A 19180-nucleotide genomic window follows, 5' to 3' on the forward strand; every position below is an offset into this window, starting at 1 on the left:
ACCTGAAGGCTTACATTTCCACAAATGTGTAGATTAAATGCATTTCAGTCCATACTACCTGGTGTCAGCCTTTTGTATGGCACTTCAGGGATCTTTAAACAGACTTTTAAATCCCAATTCAAATAAACTAGTGTAACTAGTGATACAATGCATAGTTGGACTATGCTTAGTTTAAAAGTGAAATTTAACCTGAAGCATCAATAGAAGATGAAAATCCAGTTAATGTTGCACATGTTCCTTATTTCCATACTCAACATTAAGGTGTATGTGCTTAAACAGTCTTGACTATTAACAATTCAGACTCAAAACTGAAAACATACATCTGAATACTTAATAATTCAGCATTTGTGTGTCTAAAAACAGAACCCTACACAATGAAATTTAAAACATTACCTCAACATAAGTTAAATCATTAAAAGCATGGATGTATGGTACAAGCAGATCTTTAAATAACTCATCCTTCAGCTGTTGAGGACAGTTACTTTCAGTAGAAATTCCTTCTGAGCAGAGTGCTACGTAACTGCCCAGGTATTCAGAGTTGAAAAGGCACATTAAAGACTGTCTCGCTATTTATATGCCTGAATCAGATAGTTCTTCAGAAGTCTAACTTCAGGAATAGTAATAGAGCTCAAGAGTTCCAGAAGTCACCTAATTCATAAGTATATATGTATATTTTTATTTAAAAGCAGTATTTTATCTATATAAATGAAGTTCTATAGAATTTAGAACTTTTTTTTATATATATATATATATATATATATGTGCTTATTTAAAAGTTCACATTGTATAAGAAAAACAGTTATTCAACAGCTGTATAAAGATCTACTACTGCCCTCAAAGAACCTTAAAATCTGCAGCACTGGTTAGAAATACGTATTTTTTAGTGTCTTAAATGCTTACAGCTTGCTAGTGATGGATATGAACTTTAAAAAATAGCTCATTGCATACTCCTGTTAAATTTTACCATTTAACTTTTGGACAAAAACAACTCTTTCCAACAAGACTCCTCTATCCAGTTAAAGAGAAATCTGCTGTAGTAAACTACCTACAATAAGATATGAGGAAAACAAAGCTATTTTAAAAACATTATGTTCACATATATTTCAAAATATGGCAGTAAAACTAGAACAAAAAAAGCAGTTTACTCCATTTTTCCCTATATAATTTATAAAAACGCTTAATTTTTAAAAGATGAAAACCACCTTTCTGGTCTGTAAGTTGTATTCTCCATTTCTCTTAACAGAAATGGAAATTAACTGTGTTTCAGTAGACAGCCCTCACAGACTCTTTGAAGTGTCTTTCTAGCAGCAACAAAAACTCAAGAAGGGCATGCCTTTCTGTAGGGGCCTGCCCCCAAATTAAAAACCTTGAAACTACAAAATGAAAAAAGAGAAGCAATTAATTCATCCCTTTAGTGGTGTGCAGTAGAAAATGCAAGTTAAATTTTTGTTTTTAAAAAGCACATTTTGAAGTGTCAGTAGATTCCGGTCTCTACATTTCCATAACTGGAATGACTTTTTGTAGAAAAACAATTTGAGATTGATATCATGATATCAAGACAGCATGCTTTCCCCCCTACACACACACACCTCTTTTTTCAGTGTCTATAAAATCACAAAAGTATGTTCCAGAGGTGACCAGTCAGTAACACCAGTTTTGAGCGGACACATCCCCATCCTTGTGAGAAGTCACACAAAATGAGCTGGTCACTGTGACATGAAATAAGGTCGTCTTCTTGCACTGGTGAAGACCGGACTCATTCTGCATTTAGCACTTAATCAAAATCGTCTTTTCCTTTAAGGATCAAAGAATTTTGTCAAAATTTCTTTATAGAATAGCTCAGAGACTGATGCTATTGAGAAGGCATAGATAAAATTTACAGCTACAAAGTGCCTCAGTGTTCCAATAAAACTATAATGGAATCACTGCTTATACCTCATACTCCTTTATATCACACCACTGCCAGAACATCTGCTTACAAAAGAATACTTAAACATACATAAATTTCAGGTTTAAAATGCTATAATTGTTTCTCTACAAAAGACATTACAGCTAGGAAAAATGACTGGCTGTTAAGAACAGAGCAAAAATGGACAGTGTTTTAATTGGAGCCCAATAGCATATCCTCTATTGATAAAAAAAATTCCAGATGTATACCCTACATTCATTCCTAGTACCCTTGGCAACTGGGCAAGACTATTTTCCCGTGTTGACATGACAGTTATGACTAGCAGCTGTTGACATACCTATTCTGTGTTTACTGTCAATCTTGTTTTTTCAATACCATTAGAAAAGTAGTACAAAAACACTGAAGTCACTTTAAAAAAAAATCTAGTTTACACAAAGATATCTTCACACTATGCATAACTTCCAACATTTAGTTTTTCATCTGATTATGGAAAATCAAACTAATACATATGATTTAGTTTCATAAAACAAAAAAATAGCAAACGTTAAAGTTTACAGATTACGCCGGTATGTGGTTTCCTCTTAAAAAGAAAACACTTTTGAGAAGTTATCAGCAAGTTTTTCAAGACAGGTTACATGTGAAAAGTTTTACCATGAATAATATGAAACCTAATCCCAATTCTAAAAGTCTGGTTATGGAACAAAGAAGTCACCCTTCTGGAAGTGGGATTTTCATAATGGTCTTCTAAGACCAAATAGTGGTTTTCTCTGCGTGTTGTTCATGGACAAGTCTTATCAATTACTTTTAACAGACTCAAAACCATTTAGCATGCTCTTATTCAGTGTGAAAATATCTTTGGTAACGAATATGTGCCATGAGACATGACATCTATTCAAAGGAATTAAATTTGTGATACGTTACCACTGTTCCATTATCTGGCATCATTGGTGTTCCCATATTTGCAGCTCCTTCTGGTCCCATGGAAGGACCAGGACCCATTGCAGGGCCAGGTAAAGTTCCTCTGTTGTTCATATTCATACCCATCATTGGAGGAGGGCCTTGGTTACCAGCAGGTGCTGGGCTAAACGCATCTATGCAAAACAATCTATACTTAGAGCTGTCCTATCTGAATTTTACAAGAATAAACAAACAATTTACAATATTTAAAAAGCCAAATGTACAAGACTTCCAATACTTGAAATATAAAAGATATATATTCTTTGAGACTGTACATTTACCTCAATCATCTGCTTTTAAACAGATTAATTACTCCCTGTTATCACATTGCATAATCTGCCTTCCATAGTTGAGAAGCCTGAACTTTGCAGCTAAATATAGCTGTACTGTTTCTGTGCAGGAATTTAACTGTTCATATAGCACATATATATGCACTATACACACCACAAATTAGAAAAAATCTCAAGTGATTTTGCAGTAATTAATAGCTGTAAGGCAACTCGGCCCTTTCAGGATTTTAACAGTAAATATACAAGAACTGTTCTACCAGTATTAATGTTACATGCTGATGCTAGACTAATACACTGCAATACCATATAAAAGTGATATCAATGGTGGCACTCAACTTTATAATGAAATATTTGTAACATGATATAAAGAAATCTTGCATTTAAATGCATGTTATTATAGTAAAAGTACCAGAAATAAAGGAAGTTTTGTTGGAATTTAAAGTCACAGATAAAATTCCTTGAAAATTCTGATTCGCTGGAGGAGGGAGCAGAAAAGCTTAAAAACCTTTTTGGCTCTTCTGGAGAGGTCATTTGGTCACAACACTGAGCTAGAAACCACCACTGCCAGCACCCACTAACACACTTAAGTGAACTGCATTCAAAACATTTTTTCATGCTGTAAGAAAAAGTCTGATTATATAAATCATTTATGCCTGCTACTATGAGATGTCAATCTTTAAGACTGGTGGCGATGCACTCTTTTGTCCCCACAATGGTTATGCACACTCTTCAACCAGAAGTGCGCATCTGAAATTTGATAATAAAAGAAACCATGCCTTTGGAATCTAGAGTATATTTCAAGTCATGATAATGCATACATAAAAAAAATAAATCAAGAAATCAAACGTGTTTGCCAGACTAAAAAAAAATTGTCATTTTATTTCAAAAATCAGCCTCTCACCTCTGTTCATAACTTCTTCAGTAATGTATATACATGTCCACCACTGTAAGCTGGTCACTGAGCACAAACACAGTACCAGGATTATCTGCACTTACGCAAAACTGCAGCTGTATTACCAGCACTGAGCACCCATCGCAGCAGTCACTGAGATCACTACATCAAGATACTGCTGCTAAAATCATAAACTTAGACTCTATCATACACTTATATCAGAAAGTGCTGCAGAAAGTGCTGCACAAGTTTATTAGAAGCAATAGGGAAAAGTATTTTAAAAAGCAGTACTTGCCTGAGCTTAGTCCTAAATACATCAAGACCTCTCCCTACAACATGGAGCCAAAATACCAGCATATTCAACCCAGATCGTTAACTACCCACAAATGTGAACAGTTCATTTAGCAAGTAAAAGATTGTGCTGTAATACAAGACGAAATTATAGCTAAATAGCCAATAAAACTATTTTTCAGCATTGACCATTCAAGGACCTAACATGGAAGGAAAAGGAATCTAAATTGCTAAAATAAGGAGAAACGTCTATATTCAAAGGCTAGAAGTGCCCTAATATGACTGTCATGTTGGCAGTACTCAGTGCTGGTAGTGAAAAATGACTAGAGACAGTCAATGCTCAATTACCTTTTATGGCTTACCAGCCTGCTAATTAAACTTAGCCAGCCAGCTACATATGTAGGTGATGTTCACTAGCCTTCAACTTCAAGTGTTTTTACCCTCTATACCACACAAACATATCCATACCTCTTCCAGGGTGACATCAAGTTCACAATAGTGTTATAACAGTAAGCCTCACTGCACTATTAAGCCATTTTCAAGCTGTAAGTTCTGTCAGAAGGAAGGCTGGGAGTGTAAATACAGGGAGAGAGCAGGGTCCTGCACAAGTTCAGAAGAGGCTGTTAGAGCACCTTGATCTTCAGATGTGCCAAGGTTTGGCACAGCTGGCAATAAGTCACAGTCAATAGCCCTCAGCAATGCAGAAATAGTTCCCAAAAAGCTATTTTTTGCAGGTTAGAGAGAGATTTATTAACTACTCCCAGCACTGCAGATCTAGTTAAGTGCTGTGCTGTGGCTTCACAGAGCCTCTCAGAACTTGTTTGCTGCAGATGATGTAAAACTGAGTGGTCCTGCACAGATCAACCCAACACTAGTTAAACCCATCTCAGAGGTATCTTGCTTTCTAATAACGCTATCATGTAGGTTTTTCCATTACTAAAGATACTCCAGTTCGCCACTGTCCCACATTATGAAAAGGTTTAAGTGGCACATGGAAAGACCAGTTAAAATTAAGTTACAGGTCCAACAGAAATGTTACGTGAGGAAGAAAGTTAAGATCAGAGATTAAACATCCATTATTCAAAGGTTGCTTTGTTTTGCTTTGTAATTATTCATTTGTTTTGAGTTTGGGGTTTTTTGGTGGTAGGGTTGCTAATGGTCTGGAAAAAAAGTCTCTATGCAGAGTTTTCCTAAAATCCAGCTACTGTAAAACTATACACTTCACCTATTCAGTACGGGTTATTTCTCCCTTTTTAAAATAGCTGCTAGTTGTTATGGCAATTCCTTCTGAACCTACATATTTATTTCTAACAAGTTTAAAATCTGAAGTCATAGCAAGAAACCTACAAACCAAAACAATGACGGATATCATAGTTAAGCATTTAAACTTCCTTCTAGTGGGAGGTGTCCCTGCCCATGGCAGGGGGAGATGGAATTAGATGATCTGTAAGGTCCCTTCCAATCCAAACCTTTCTGTGATTCTATGAAAACCTGACAAGAAAAGTAAGGGGCTGGGAACTGACGACTGCTATAAATACTTATTTTACTAAAAATACATATTTTAAATCTGTATAATAAAAGCATACCCTATGAATCTGGAAAACTGGTGTTAGCAGTTTCCACAATATCAATAATTACAAAGCCTCCTAATTGAAATTTTCAAGTAGAATGCGCTGAAACAATATGTAAAAAAAAATGTAAAAATGCAGCTATCAAATAAATGCGATTTATGCTTCAGATTACTATTTCTAGATAATTTTATCTTTACAAGAATTTCTGTTAGAATTATTTTAGCCTCTTCATTTTCTGCAAATGAAACAGCCTATTGCCATTTTGTGGCTATGAATGTTTCTCAGTGAATGCAAGTGGTGGATAACGTATTTGAAATGGGGACTGAAAAAGTACTTTAGTCTATAAATTTACATTACTCAAAGTCATGCTGCAGCATTTAGTGAGCTTTATATACACTTTCAAGTTTAAAATACACAAAATACTAATTTATTATTTTTTTTATAATAAATCAGGGAGCCTCCTATAGATATATATTGATAGTTAATAGTTTCATTTTTTAAACATTCTTAATTTCAGTCTTGTTTAAAAGCAGATATTCTGATTTAGTAATATTTCAAATAGTTTCAGTCTGCAGATACGGAACAAATACTGATGATGAAGAACATACTTTTTTAGATTTCACAGTAGCAGTTTTTAGCAGTGACAGTACTCTAAACCACGAAAATGAACTGAGAATATTTGCAAATAGAGACTTGCAGTAAGCAAACAGGACACCAACCACCTTATTTGCTAAACTTCTGTGAAGTACGTCACCAGGAACTGACCTATTTTAAGGTGTAAATCATTTTACTGCTTACACTTACAGTCCCAACTTTTCTGATCATGTAGTCCCTCCAGAAGAACACTGAGCACTTTCACAACTGAACATTACTGTATTGCATCATATAATTTCTAGAGCATTACCCTGCCTAATGGTTTCTCTTGACTTTAAGATCATTTTCTTTCTCTTACCAATTTTCAAAACATACTTTTCAGAGAAAAACAACTGTTTTGAATAAAAATGTATCATTTTTTTTCTTATTTCCTAATACTATTTACTCGATTTTACCAGTAGTTGTCACCAATGAATAGTGCTTGAGTAACATGTACAGTCCCAAAGAAAAACAAATTTTACATTACAGAAGCCTTTTCCTTCAGATCCCTACCTCCCATGTTTATTGCTCCACGAGGACCCATATCACCCATTCTCATTTCCTGTTCTCTCTGAAAGTAAACATAGTTTTCATGATCAACCTATCATTCTTAGAACTTAAAACATTCCCATATATTCCATGAAAATAAAAAATCTCAAGTTTCTAAAGTTCCCGTTAATTACAGAACTGTGCAAGGAATAAAGTTAAATATACTGCCCTATTTTCATAAATATCAAATGTAGAAGTTCAATATTACAATGCAGTACATTTTTTTTGCATAATGCTAAAGGTTAAATATCACAAGTTTCACTTATCAGATACAATCTAAAGTTTCATTAAAGTTATGTAACCAACTGAAAATCAATCCATCTTCATTCAATGTTCTTCAATAATCAGCAGTATATTTATATTATAAATAAAGACATCTTACTACACTGTTGCCTAGAGGCTGTGGTTTAATAATACAGTCAAATCTGTCTTTATGACTCAAAATTGATGGTGTTGACTGCAAACCAAGCTCTGATGTGTTATGGTATATAAATTCAATCTGCCAATTCAACTTTGTTCAAAAAATTTTGACTTAACTCAATTGTGGTACATTTTTGCTGTCTCAGTACAGACACTGGCCGTGTTTTTGAAACTAGCATAAGAACTTACAGCATATCATGCATTTAAACTAAATAGACAATTAACATGTGAAATTGATCCAGATGTAATCAATGTTCAATCATCCAACAGCAAAGAAGTTCTGACATTACTATCATGAGCCATGTCCTGCTGTGAAACAATATGCAAAAGTTATCACTTAAGGGAAAACAAAGCACACCCAGCACAGATAATTCCAAGGAAGTTTGGTATTACTGTTTCTATCAGAAGGATGAAATAGAAATTTCACAGCTTGTGAAAAACAATGATGCACCAAAAAGAGGTTGTAATGAATTTTCTGTAAGAATGTTAAAGTATATTCCATCATCAAATGAATATACACACATTAAGAACAAGCGTATACAAAATAAATTTACCTGATTCTGAAAATTTTTCCACTTGCGATTTACAAGTTCAGACACATTTTGGAAACAGTTCTGTTATCCCAACTGAATTTTTGCACTGAATATTAGTCATGTCAAACTGCATTCATATTTTTGTTATTGTTGTTTGTTTAAAAAAAAATCAATTTCACAAAACTTGTTTTAGTTGAAACGTGTTTTGGGATGTCAAAAATTGAAGGTCCTCTGTAACTGCACATCTAAAGCAACAATATCCAACATTTGAAAGCACAGGGTCAATAGTTTTGCAAAAATATGCTGGTATAGGAAATTATCATAAGATGTATGACAAAAGGATCTTGAGTCAGTGACTTTGTCTCTGGGAACTTGTATTAACCTAGGAAATGTACTTAAGATTTTTGGAAGGATTATGCTTTAGCGTGGAGATGAAAATGAAGAAACATAAGGCCTTGTAACTAAAAGACATGAGTTGAATTCAAGGTCCAGCTACAAAAGGCAGTTGTTGAACACTTTAATCAGGACTTCTGACACTAGAACCTATGGTAGATTTCATTTATAAAAGAACATGCAATGACTTTGTCAGATCCTTCACTCCAACGTCAACCGACATGAAGTGAAATCATCTGATTTCACTTGATCCTACTAGGATCAGTCACATAGATGATTTCACTTAATGTCTGTTGGACTAGGATCAGTCACATAGGCAGCTGCAGAATCAACAGGGTCGTATGTGATATTAGTCTGTTACTACACCTCAGCCCTGACATCAAGAGGCAAAAGGAAAAAGTGGGATTTCATCCCTAATGTCAATCACTCAACCAGCATGGCAGAAAGACACCATAGCTACCAGTTTATATCAGTTGGATTGTGCATGCACATGTGCATGGCCATAAATGTGGGTGAAAACAGATTTCAGATAAAACACAAAAAGCTGAGAAATATTATTTAGCTATGAGTAATGCACTGGATTTTGAATTATTGCACATAACCTACTTTGGGGGGGCTTCCAATTCTTGCAATGCAAAGTCAGGACTGATGCCACTAGAAGATTCAGGGGTTTTTTGTTTGTTTGTGTGCTTTTTTTTTTCCCCCCTAAAGCGAAACATGCCATACAAGGCAGGGCCAAGTACAAAGCCACTTAAAGGATTTTTTTTTTTTTTTTTTTTTTTTTTTTTAAGTACAGAGCTAGAAAACTCTACTACTTGCTAAAATTTAACTAGTTTTCTTTGCAAAGAATAAAAGCACGAGCAAGCTATAATATATACTAAGATTCCTCCACACAATAAACCACTTTTTTCTTAGCTTGAAATTCTGAAGGTCTTCAGTTAGCAGTAAAATAAAAAAGCAAGAAGGGTGGAATTGACACCCACGTTTTGTTGTTACTCTCGTGTGACCTTTGTAACAAAACCCACAAAGTTATTACTTGCCATTTGTAGCTTTAACTTTGGTGTTTTGTAGTTTTAACTTTGGTGTTTTACCATATAAAAATATTTCAATGGTAGACTATAGACAAATATGTTTCTATGAACATGCCTTATGGTCTCTGCTACCTATCAACATGCCTACAATAAGTATTATTTCTGTTGTTTTATGTTCACAATTCACAGCATTTTTGTATGTTTTCAGCATGGGGAAGTTATTACGTAGTTATCACAGAATTAGCACATTTAAGATAAATCTCCTGTTAGAGAAAATACAGTAACTGACAGAACATATCAAGAATGTGATGAAATGCTTACATGCTAACTGTTAAAACATGTACTTTTACATTTACTAAAGCTTTTATTTGAAGTAATCCCTGTAACAAAAAATTCAGCCCTATCCCACACAAAATGTGACCTAACAGTTTTTTAACATGTGAGTATGAAGGAGTGCAGGTAAGCCTGGTCAGCTGTTCTCTGGTATTTGCCTAAACTACCAGAGAAAGAAATGCCAACAGGTGGTTTTGACAGAGTAGCTGAACCACTGCTGGCTGATATTGTTGAATGTTACAATGAGAACAGAGTTTTAGAACGGAATTTTCTTCGTAGGGCTTCTTTTCCTCCCCACGACTACTCGTCTTGTTTAGTAGCAGCCTGCTTCAGCCCCTCCCCTGAAGCCAACCCCCAACCACCCATTACAGGGAGTTAAAATTGAGCAGCAAGAGAAAGGAGAGTTAATTTTTTACTAGAGAAATCCATAGGGAAGCAGTTAACCTCTGAAGTCAGCAGGTACCTGGGAAAACAACTTAAACTGGAAGAGAACAAGAAAAATGGGTGACATACAGTTACGAGGGCAACAGTTCTACAACAGATGTGTAGTGAGGTACAGCAATCTTTACAAATAGCCTTTAAAACAATGAGTAATACCCTGTTTTCAAATTACAATTCTTTATAGTATCCTTTATAAACCCTTTTACCTTTTCTTTAACTCAAAACAAAGTTTTCCAAGCCTGTTGCATGATTCTCATATTACACAACTAATGTAAACAAACCTCAGAAGGGTCCCATTCATCTGAATAATTGGCTTTTAGTAAAAATGATGGCAACTAGAGCACCATACTTTCCAATTACTTCAGATGCAAGCATTAAAATTTGTATTTCCTTGTTTCCAACTCCTTTAAACATTAACTAGACCCAAACAAAAATACTGAATACCTTTTTCAAATTACCTACACATTGTGCATTCAATATAGTATAAAATTTGTTTTTTTCTAGGTATTATAAACAAGATTTTCTTGAGCACTTAATGTTTATCACGTGCAATGTTCCTGCACCCCAATAACCACTGACAGCAGCAGTCAGAAGCATATAGAAAATTGCCAAGATGATGCTTCAGTTTTTTAAAAGATATTAGTATAGCCTTAAATAGACAATAAGAACACAAAACTAACAGTTTTGGAAAGACACCTATGATGAGATACAGTAGAATGTACCAAATACAATTCCTTTCCCACACTGAAAATAAAACCACTAGTAGTTATAAAAAATAATATACATATTAAACTTAACTGATAAACTGTTACTTCTGTTTTTCTGGAAACATGACTTTCAATTATGCCAGACTAAAGAAATTAGACTTTTTCTCCAAATGAAGCAATACTCATGGTAACAAATTGTCAAAAATGTATGTCTGTACGGTTGAATATTACAAAATAGCAAAAAGCAAGGTATCAACATAAATATTAAGAAGTGGCCAAACACTTCCAAATTCAGGTAGAGGTATGCACTCACCTTTCAGCTAGGGGCTAAGGAATGGTAACCAAAGTAACAGTAAGGCACAGCATCAAAACAATGCCTTATCAAAAAAAGAACACTTACCACATCAACTTAGGTTTGCATATTATAATCAGTAACCTAATACACAGTTATCCAAGTTCCGAGTGCACACAGCAAAATATAATTCACACCGATGTTGCTATCTGTTCTCACTGAAGTGGAAACTGAATTCATCTCCCTAACAAACTTTATCTGACAAACCAGGTAAGACATTTCTGTACCTTCCTATAAATAATTTTCTTTTATAGTTTCTTCTTTCATTAAATTCTTTCTAGTTTAAGAAAAACTTTCATTTCCAAAAATGATTTCCAAAGTCTTCATCAGGAAGCATAAGTAATTTTGGAATAATTTTCCTTAACCCTTACACAAAATCATAATTTATACAAAGACATATTTTAAACACAAATTATTTAAGTGATTAACAGCACTGGATAGGCACTCAAAAATAAGAGCATGTGGAACACTTTTTGACTATACACTATTCACCCATTCCTCAGAATGTTTTGCCACTTCAAGCCAGTGATTCCAATGTTCAGCTCACTGGAAGTAATATTGCCAATGAGGAATTAAAGAAAGAAAAGCTTTCACCCACATCGAACCCCTATAACCTTTCCCTCTGAGGTTTATCCATCAATTAAGACTTATGCACAAGATTCTGGAATTTATAATATCACAAAATATTGCACTTTATTCTATCACATGAAAAACGATCTTATTTCAAAATGCAAGACTTTTGTGTGTTCCTCAGCAACGTGGCCTAAATCCAGAGCTAGTCCTTCCTCTGAGATGAGAGCTGTACTGGGTGATTGCATGGAGCCTGAACAACTCGGCATTTCTACAAACAGCTCCCACCCAGGCAATTGAAAATAATAGTAATAATAATAATAAAAAAGCTCCCTTCCATTACACAGAATTATACATGTAAATACATTAAACTAGATAACAAGAAAAGTCTATGCAGCTGCAAAGCATACAGTATACATGAAGCTACATCAAAAAAAAAACACCACAAAAAGTAATTTTTAAATACAGAATCTAATGAAAAGAATTTTCATCACGTTTAACAATTGTCAACAGGACTTGGTCTTTGTGAAAAACAAAGCAACAGTGCTAGAGCAGGTGATTAAAACCAATTTCCTCCTTGGCAAGTCAAGTCATAAATAGAGTTAATGGAGATGACTCATTAGGTTAAACTATTAAAGAATATGTACTGCAAGAATCAGTAAAAACAGTAACGTGCTCTGCATGAAATAAATGCAAACATGTTATTCCAGTAAAGGCTGCAAGTTGGAAAAACATTCCTAATGATAGCAAAAATGAGTATTTGGCTGTTGAGCAAAAAATTACAATTTCCCTTATGGAAAAAAAGATACATGGTTAATTCAGTGCATTTTTAAGTACTTCCATTATTTCAGTAATATTGTGAAGTGTTATTAAAACAGGGGAATTTCTTTAAGAACTAATGAACAGCAAAAGGATAGGAATAAGTCATTTAAACCAGCATTTTTACAATCTGATCGATTCTCTACTAAGTATTCACATAGGAAAAAAGTTGCATGCTCTACATCTTTCTCTCTTTTCTCTTTTGGGAACAAACGAGAGGTTTTCAACTTCTGCATAACCTTCCCTTGCTTCCCTTCTACATCTCTCACACAACACTGAGTATCTGAGGGCATCTCTCAGCATTTAAATCCCACAGAAACAACAAAAGCACTTGAAGTAAGCTAAAAATATTTACTGCTTTTTAAGATGAAGCTTTTCTTTAAAAAAGTGTTCAAATGTTTTATTTCTAACAACTTTTTAAATTACTTCCTAGTTAAATATTAGGTATTTAATGAATGCTCTTGAAATTATGTTACAAAATGTGCAGAAAGGCTAACAGCATAATATGAAAATTGCCAGCCTTAACATACCTTGTAACGTATACTAGAACATTTTATATGGGATTGAAGTGGATAGGACAGTAGTTTATCACGGAACCTCATTACCTCTGTAACATATACATTAGCGCTGGCTGAAAAACTGAAGACAGAAATGGGAAGAATTGTTCAAGCACACATGCCTCTATGGTTCAGATTCAGAAAAAAATGTTTTAAAATAAAATGTTACACGTTCTTGTAAATCCACCTTTATTTTAACATCTGATCTTTACAAGAAGATGATGAAAGACTGTTTAAGGTCTTCCTTTGTCTAGGTAACAAGACCTTCCTTTGTTAGCTCCTACTCTCCAAACCACACAGTTTATTTATTTTGGTCAGGACTTACGGTGTTAAGTCACTTTGATCCTCCCAGTTTCTTTGTTTTTTAAGCCACCCCCCTACAGCTGGGCTCAAAACTAAATCTGAAGTCCACTTCCTTCAATCATCAATCTTTACGTGATGTTAAAGTCAGGCCTACATTAGAAGAGAGTTTAATGTCACTAATGTTACCCACATTATGACATTTATGGGACAAATTACCCATTTAATAATCACATTTAATAAATAAACCCCTGAAATAAACCACTATTTAATAAAAAGGACACAGCCACTAGCTAATTTAAAACAGGTTTAGCTGGTCCACAAACTAGCTGAAAAGTCCCTCAAATATGTAAGCACTGAGGAGACTGGAAAAATATAGTAATGTTTTACTAGACACTATAATGAAAATCTCACTGTACACGTTAACGCTCAAAGACTGTCACCTATAGCAGCTTCAAAGTTATGAGTGCAATCTGGTAAGTGTTGAAAATATTCAAGAATGCACAACCATTACATTCTATCAGATCTCAGATACTGCTGCAAGAAAATGTAAGACTAGTTTCAACATGACTTGTAAGATTTTTTTCCTCAGCCAAGGAAATTTTTCATACTTTCCAAATACACCTGCTATTTATAAGATGCGGCAGAAAACATATTCTTTAATTTATAATGCAGAAGAGACAATACTTTATCTACTAGATTTTACTTACATTTCAGGTGTCCCTTTCTCTCATTTGATTCTTTTTAAATCCAAAATTTTCTAGTTAATCCCATCTCTAAGAAAGCAAACCTGTGATAGCTTACAGAACATGAGTATATACACTTATACAATCAAAAGTAAAATTCAAATAACTATATTATAAAGCAAATACATAAATGTATCAAAAACATGGATGAAAACACCACCATAAAAAGGGGATTTTTTTTTCCCCCTCAACACCAAGAACTCCCCCAGCACTCCTGCTATTCAACAACCTCCATATGGCACACTGGGTCTGTTCCAGACTGGAAAAGTTTTTCAGCTACTACTACACAATTACAGAAAGGAAAACTCAGATAGCTTATAAAGAAATATTGATGCAAGAAGGCAACCCAGGAGCTGAAGTTGTTTCAGAAAAGTCAACTGAAAATGGATAACATCTTAGACTGAAACATGTCTGCAGTAAAGAGTCATTGTCAGTAAATTATTAGATAAATTACTGTCAGAAAGTGATTTTTTTCAAAATTTAAGTTTGGGGGAGAAAGTTAAAAACCAGATTACGAAAGAGACAAAAATACTTGCAACTGTTACACAAAGGAGAAGTTTTCTCACTCCTATGTCACGAGAAGCAGAAAATAACCACTGCCCTGAACTATGTGAAATAAGGCAAATGAAGCAGAAAAAAAATGAAGTAAAAAAAAATGAACAGTTGCTTTTCCATCTCAGAGCAAGAAAAAGAATACTTAGCTTCTGAAACAGAAAAGGCTCAGAAGATTTTTAAGAGACTTTTTTTTCCTAAGACATTTATTGGAGTTTGTCATGAAGACAGCTGATAATTCAGATAATTCAGGCACTGATTTGGATGCTGAGATATTCACACATCTTTGATATTAAAAACTGGTCATAAATCACGATTACAGAAGTTGTCTACGTTCCTATACCTTTTTTTAATGTCTTTATCTTGTGATCTTACACACTAAACTTGAGAACTGCAATCTTTTACCAATCAAAGTTTCAATAATTTGAATAAAAGCACCAATAAATATAATATAAATAAAGCAACAATGTTCATTAAAAAGCTTGTGCTGTTTTTCCTTTAGGTATTTTATCATATAAGATATCTTATATGATAAAATAATCATATTTTAAATATGATTGTTTTATAAGATATATTATAAAATATCTGAAGGAAGTATTTACATATTTATATTTTATAAACATAAGTTCTGCAACTTTGCTTCACACGAAACTCATATTTTCAGAAAGCTTTATTACAGGCCAAAAATTTCAAGTGATAAACTGAACTTGTTACCAAAACCAGGAAATAGTCCAAAACTAGCAAAGATGTACAACAGAACGTATTCTGATTCTACAGCTTCGTTCCAAATTGAGATGTCTTATCTGCTTGTCTTGTAGTTACTTGCTGCTTCTCTGCATTTTAATACTGTATTTAAAACATTGCATTGATATATCATTATTTCCCAGATCTGCCCACACCCACTTCCATTTGTTATACAATAAAATACTGTCTAAACAGCATCACAAAATAAAAAGTTGACTGTAGTTCCTCATTTTCTCACAACCTGTGGAAAGTGTTATTCAGCAACTAAAAAAATGTATACAGATGGCAAAATCTGGCACCAAACAAATTGCATGTAAACAAGAATAGCTAGGAAGAAAATCTAAAGAGTTTAATTACATGCTCTAATCAATCACCATCGCCTTATCTGTTCAGTTAGGGGAAAGCTTACCAAATCCCTTCACTGTCTATGGCTACACAGATGAAGTGCTGAAGGCATAACGGCAAAGAGATTTCTTTTTAGATCTGTAAACTATTTGAGAACAAGCAGGAATAGAGGTATTCTGCCCTTGATCTAACTAACACTCACAAGGAAGGTAAAATTCTGCTTCTCAGCATTTAAAGGTAAAGTTCAGAAATACTTTTCACAAAACAGAGATGCTAAGAGAAGGTAACTGCTTCAGCAGGTTTGGAAATCCTTCCCCACCCCCATGAAAAAAGGGAAGACATCTATCTAAATCTATATATTACACCTGATATCAACTTCCTCATTACAACTCTGTTGATTACTTTGGTTTCATGGGAGCTAAGAACCACTTCAGTTCCACTGAACTAATATCTTAAAACGTTTCCTTTTTCTATTACATTCATTTTTTGAATAGTAATGAAATGAAAACATGAAATACATTTCAACATCAACAATTTACTATTATTATTTTTAAAGGCACTTAACTATTTACTTACCTTCTGTAAGCAATATCCACCAGTACCTCCCAGTTTACAATTGTTACATGTAATCACTTCACAAAATATTAACGGTTCCAGAGCCTTATTAAAGAATTCTATGGTGCAGCTTGTCTTTGAGTTACTCTCTTTTTTAGCTAAAGAAATTGCATGTGAGTAGGTAAATATCAAAACAGACTACGATACATCCATGGAAACATGAAAGATCACTTACTTTTACAGAACCAGTTACATTTAACAAGTACTCCACAACTCACCCTGGCAGGTGTGGAGTTGGAGGGCTGTCTAACCAGTAACAAAGTCTGGGCTAACTGTACCATCATGCAAAAATCCACAAGCATTTAACCAAAAGTTGGGTGTTCTAAGCCAATGCTATATTTTACTTTTCCCATATATCGAGTTTTTGTTGCACATGAAACAAAACCAGCCAAATTATCAGAATGAATACTGGAATGTCCCAAAATGGCAATTCTTCCTAATTGCAAGATGAATTATAAGATGAAGCCAAAGATTACTTAGAAGAAAAATTAACCTGCCAAGAACATACTTGTATCATGAAGCATGTGTTCAATGTAAAAACAACTATTTTTTAATTTGAATTTGAAATACAACATTGGAAAATCACCTTAAAACACTTCCAAAGCAGTACTAGTTATAGCCATAGATTTTTCTAACTATTATTCTTTTCTGGACTTACGTATTAACGTGTTTTTCCTCACCAACTAAATTGTGATTAAATCAAAGTCCAATTGTAGATGCTATTCAGTAACTGATCTGAGTTACCAGGTGACTAGGATATGCAAATAATTACAAAACAAAAGTAGAATGGCAAGGTTTTAAACCAAGACAAAAGCGTGTTCTCATCACTAGAAAAAGATCCTGTAGGACAAACTTCTAAAAAACACATGCACATCTTTTGTATGTATTATCAATGTTCCTTACATTCAGGATAGTTAAATATTGAAGATCTTATCACCAAAGTTCTGGCCAATTCACATATACAGCACTTAAGGTATATTAAACACAAACAAAAAAGCATCAATGAAACTTCCTGGCATGAAACCAGGCTCCATATCCCTCCACAGCTTCCCAGTGAGCTTTTTTTTTTTTTTTTTTTTTCTCTTTTTATTACCTGGAAGCCTTTACTGTGAAACTAGAGGAAGATGAGGTAGTCTAATCATCTGAATAAAGAAGGTTCTGATTGAATAAATCTAAATACTTGGTACCTGACAATTCTAGTATTTTAATCAAAAGTTTAAGAAACTATTCACTTGAACAAATCAAAATGGATTATGAAAAATATTGCCTTCTAGTTCCATATACAGTAACCCTTGAGCTACGGAGTCTGCTTTCATCAAAAGTTTTGTTAATACGTACTACAGACCTAGAGTTCAAAATCATGTAAGAAACAATAGGAATGCCATTATAATGGGGACAAACAAAAATGGCTGGTTCTTGCCTAAGCAATATACGAGTTCTCAAATTGATGTTTAATAATTCAGAACGTAGGTTTCTTCATCACAGAAGAGACACAAGCTAACTTGTCACAGGCGTAGCCATCACCAGAACCGCCTTCAGCACCACTAGAAAAGGCAATGTGCTTCTTGTCATGTACAAAACACAGCTAATACAAATGCTCTTTCATCTTACACAACACTACAGCTAAGTTAGAGAGTCCTTCATTACCTGTTGCAGGAAACTGTGTTTGGAAAAAATTATTTAAGGTTTATCACTTAAAGAAAATTTCATCAACACCCTTTTAAAACCATGAAAAGTTAGTTTCCATTAACCAAGATGGTAACTGTTAGTTGAAAATGTGCTTGTCTCTTGTTTTCCAAAAAACACCGCTACTTAAAAAAAAAAAAAAAAGCTAACTCATCTAACATTATTACAACAGATCTATGGAAAACTGAAGTAGAACTTTAAGAAAAACTTTGATAAAACTTTGAACTTCTTTGATAGAAGACAGAAATATTACTTAGATTCCATATTCCTCATGGAAGATTTAGTAGTCCAAAACAAGCATTAGGTAATGAGGTAAACCAACTCAATGCCTATACTTTAGAAATGAAACTTGTCAAGGATTCATTAGAGAAACCGTACATGTTTTAAAACAAAAAAAAAAGGCATTCAGTCTGATATCAAAAGACAGGCAACCTCACCAAGGTGAGCACTTTTCCAGGTCTCAGTTTACTGAATTACCATTGTTACAGTCCGCTGCTCTGCCAGCTACTGAACCAAAGCCTTAGAGGCTAAGCCGGTCAGAGGCTTTCTGCTCACACTAAGACAGAAAAAAGCTACTCAGAAGGCACTGCACTTTGAGAGAGAAATATCATCTCTTATACATGATCTCTCCTCAGACTCAGCAATCAGATGCATTAATAGGTTTCCTCACATCAAAATACACTATTTCTACAGACTCACTTCTCACTCCTTTGGTGTTTTGCTCTTCCTTTAATACAGACCCTTTGCATAAAGACCAACTTTTCTATGCACAGGAACTTATTTTGGCTGCAAGTCCCAATGCCACAAAGTAGAATCTCAGGATTCACACAGGTGGATGAGTCCAAAATAGGTACTGAGTAGACAATTGAAAGTGATAGTTAATCTCTTCTTAGTCTGTATAAATACATGTACAAGCTCCGAGTTAAACTTAAATCCAGTAGCTG

General features: G+C 34.2%; 1 protein-coding gene across 2 annotated transcripts in view; it reads right to left on the bottom strand.

The window, feature by feature from the left end:
• Window positions 1-19180, bottom strand: part of PSPC1 (paraspeckle component 1) — a 63791-nt gene that overhangs the window by 24349 nt on the left and 20262 nt on the right. Inside the window, exons 7-8 of one of the 2 annotated variants that reach the window (XM_082771620.1) lie at window positions 7057-7114; window positions 2831-3000 (exon numbers count right to left, since the gene is read on the bottom strand). The exons of the other annotated variant lie outside the window; for it this stretch is intronic. Coding sequence (XP_082627746.1) covers window positions 2831-3000; window positions 7057-7114 — 228 coding nt within the window. The remainder of the gene's footprint in view (window positions 1-2830; window positions 3001-7056; window positions 7115-19180) is intronic. 2 annotated transcript variants of the gene reach the window in all.

Source organism: Aythya marila, assembly GCF_965140915.1.
Source record: "Aythya marila genome assembly, chromosome: 1".
Classification (NCBI taxonomy): domain Eukaryota; kingdom Metazoa; phylum Chordata; class Aves; order Anseriformes; family Anatidae; genus Aythya; species Aythya marila.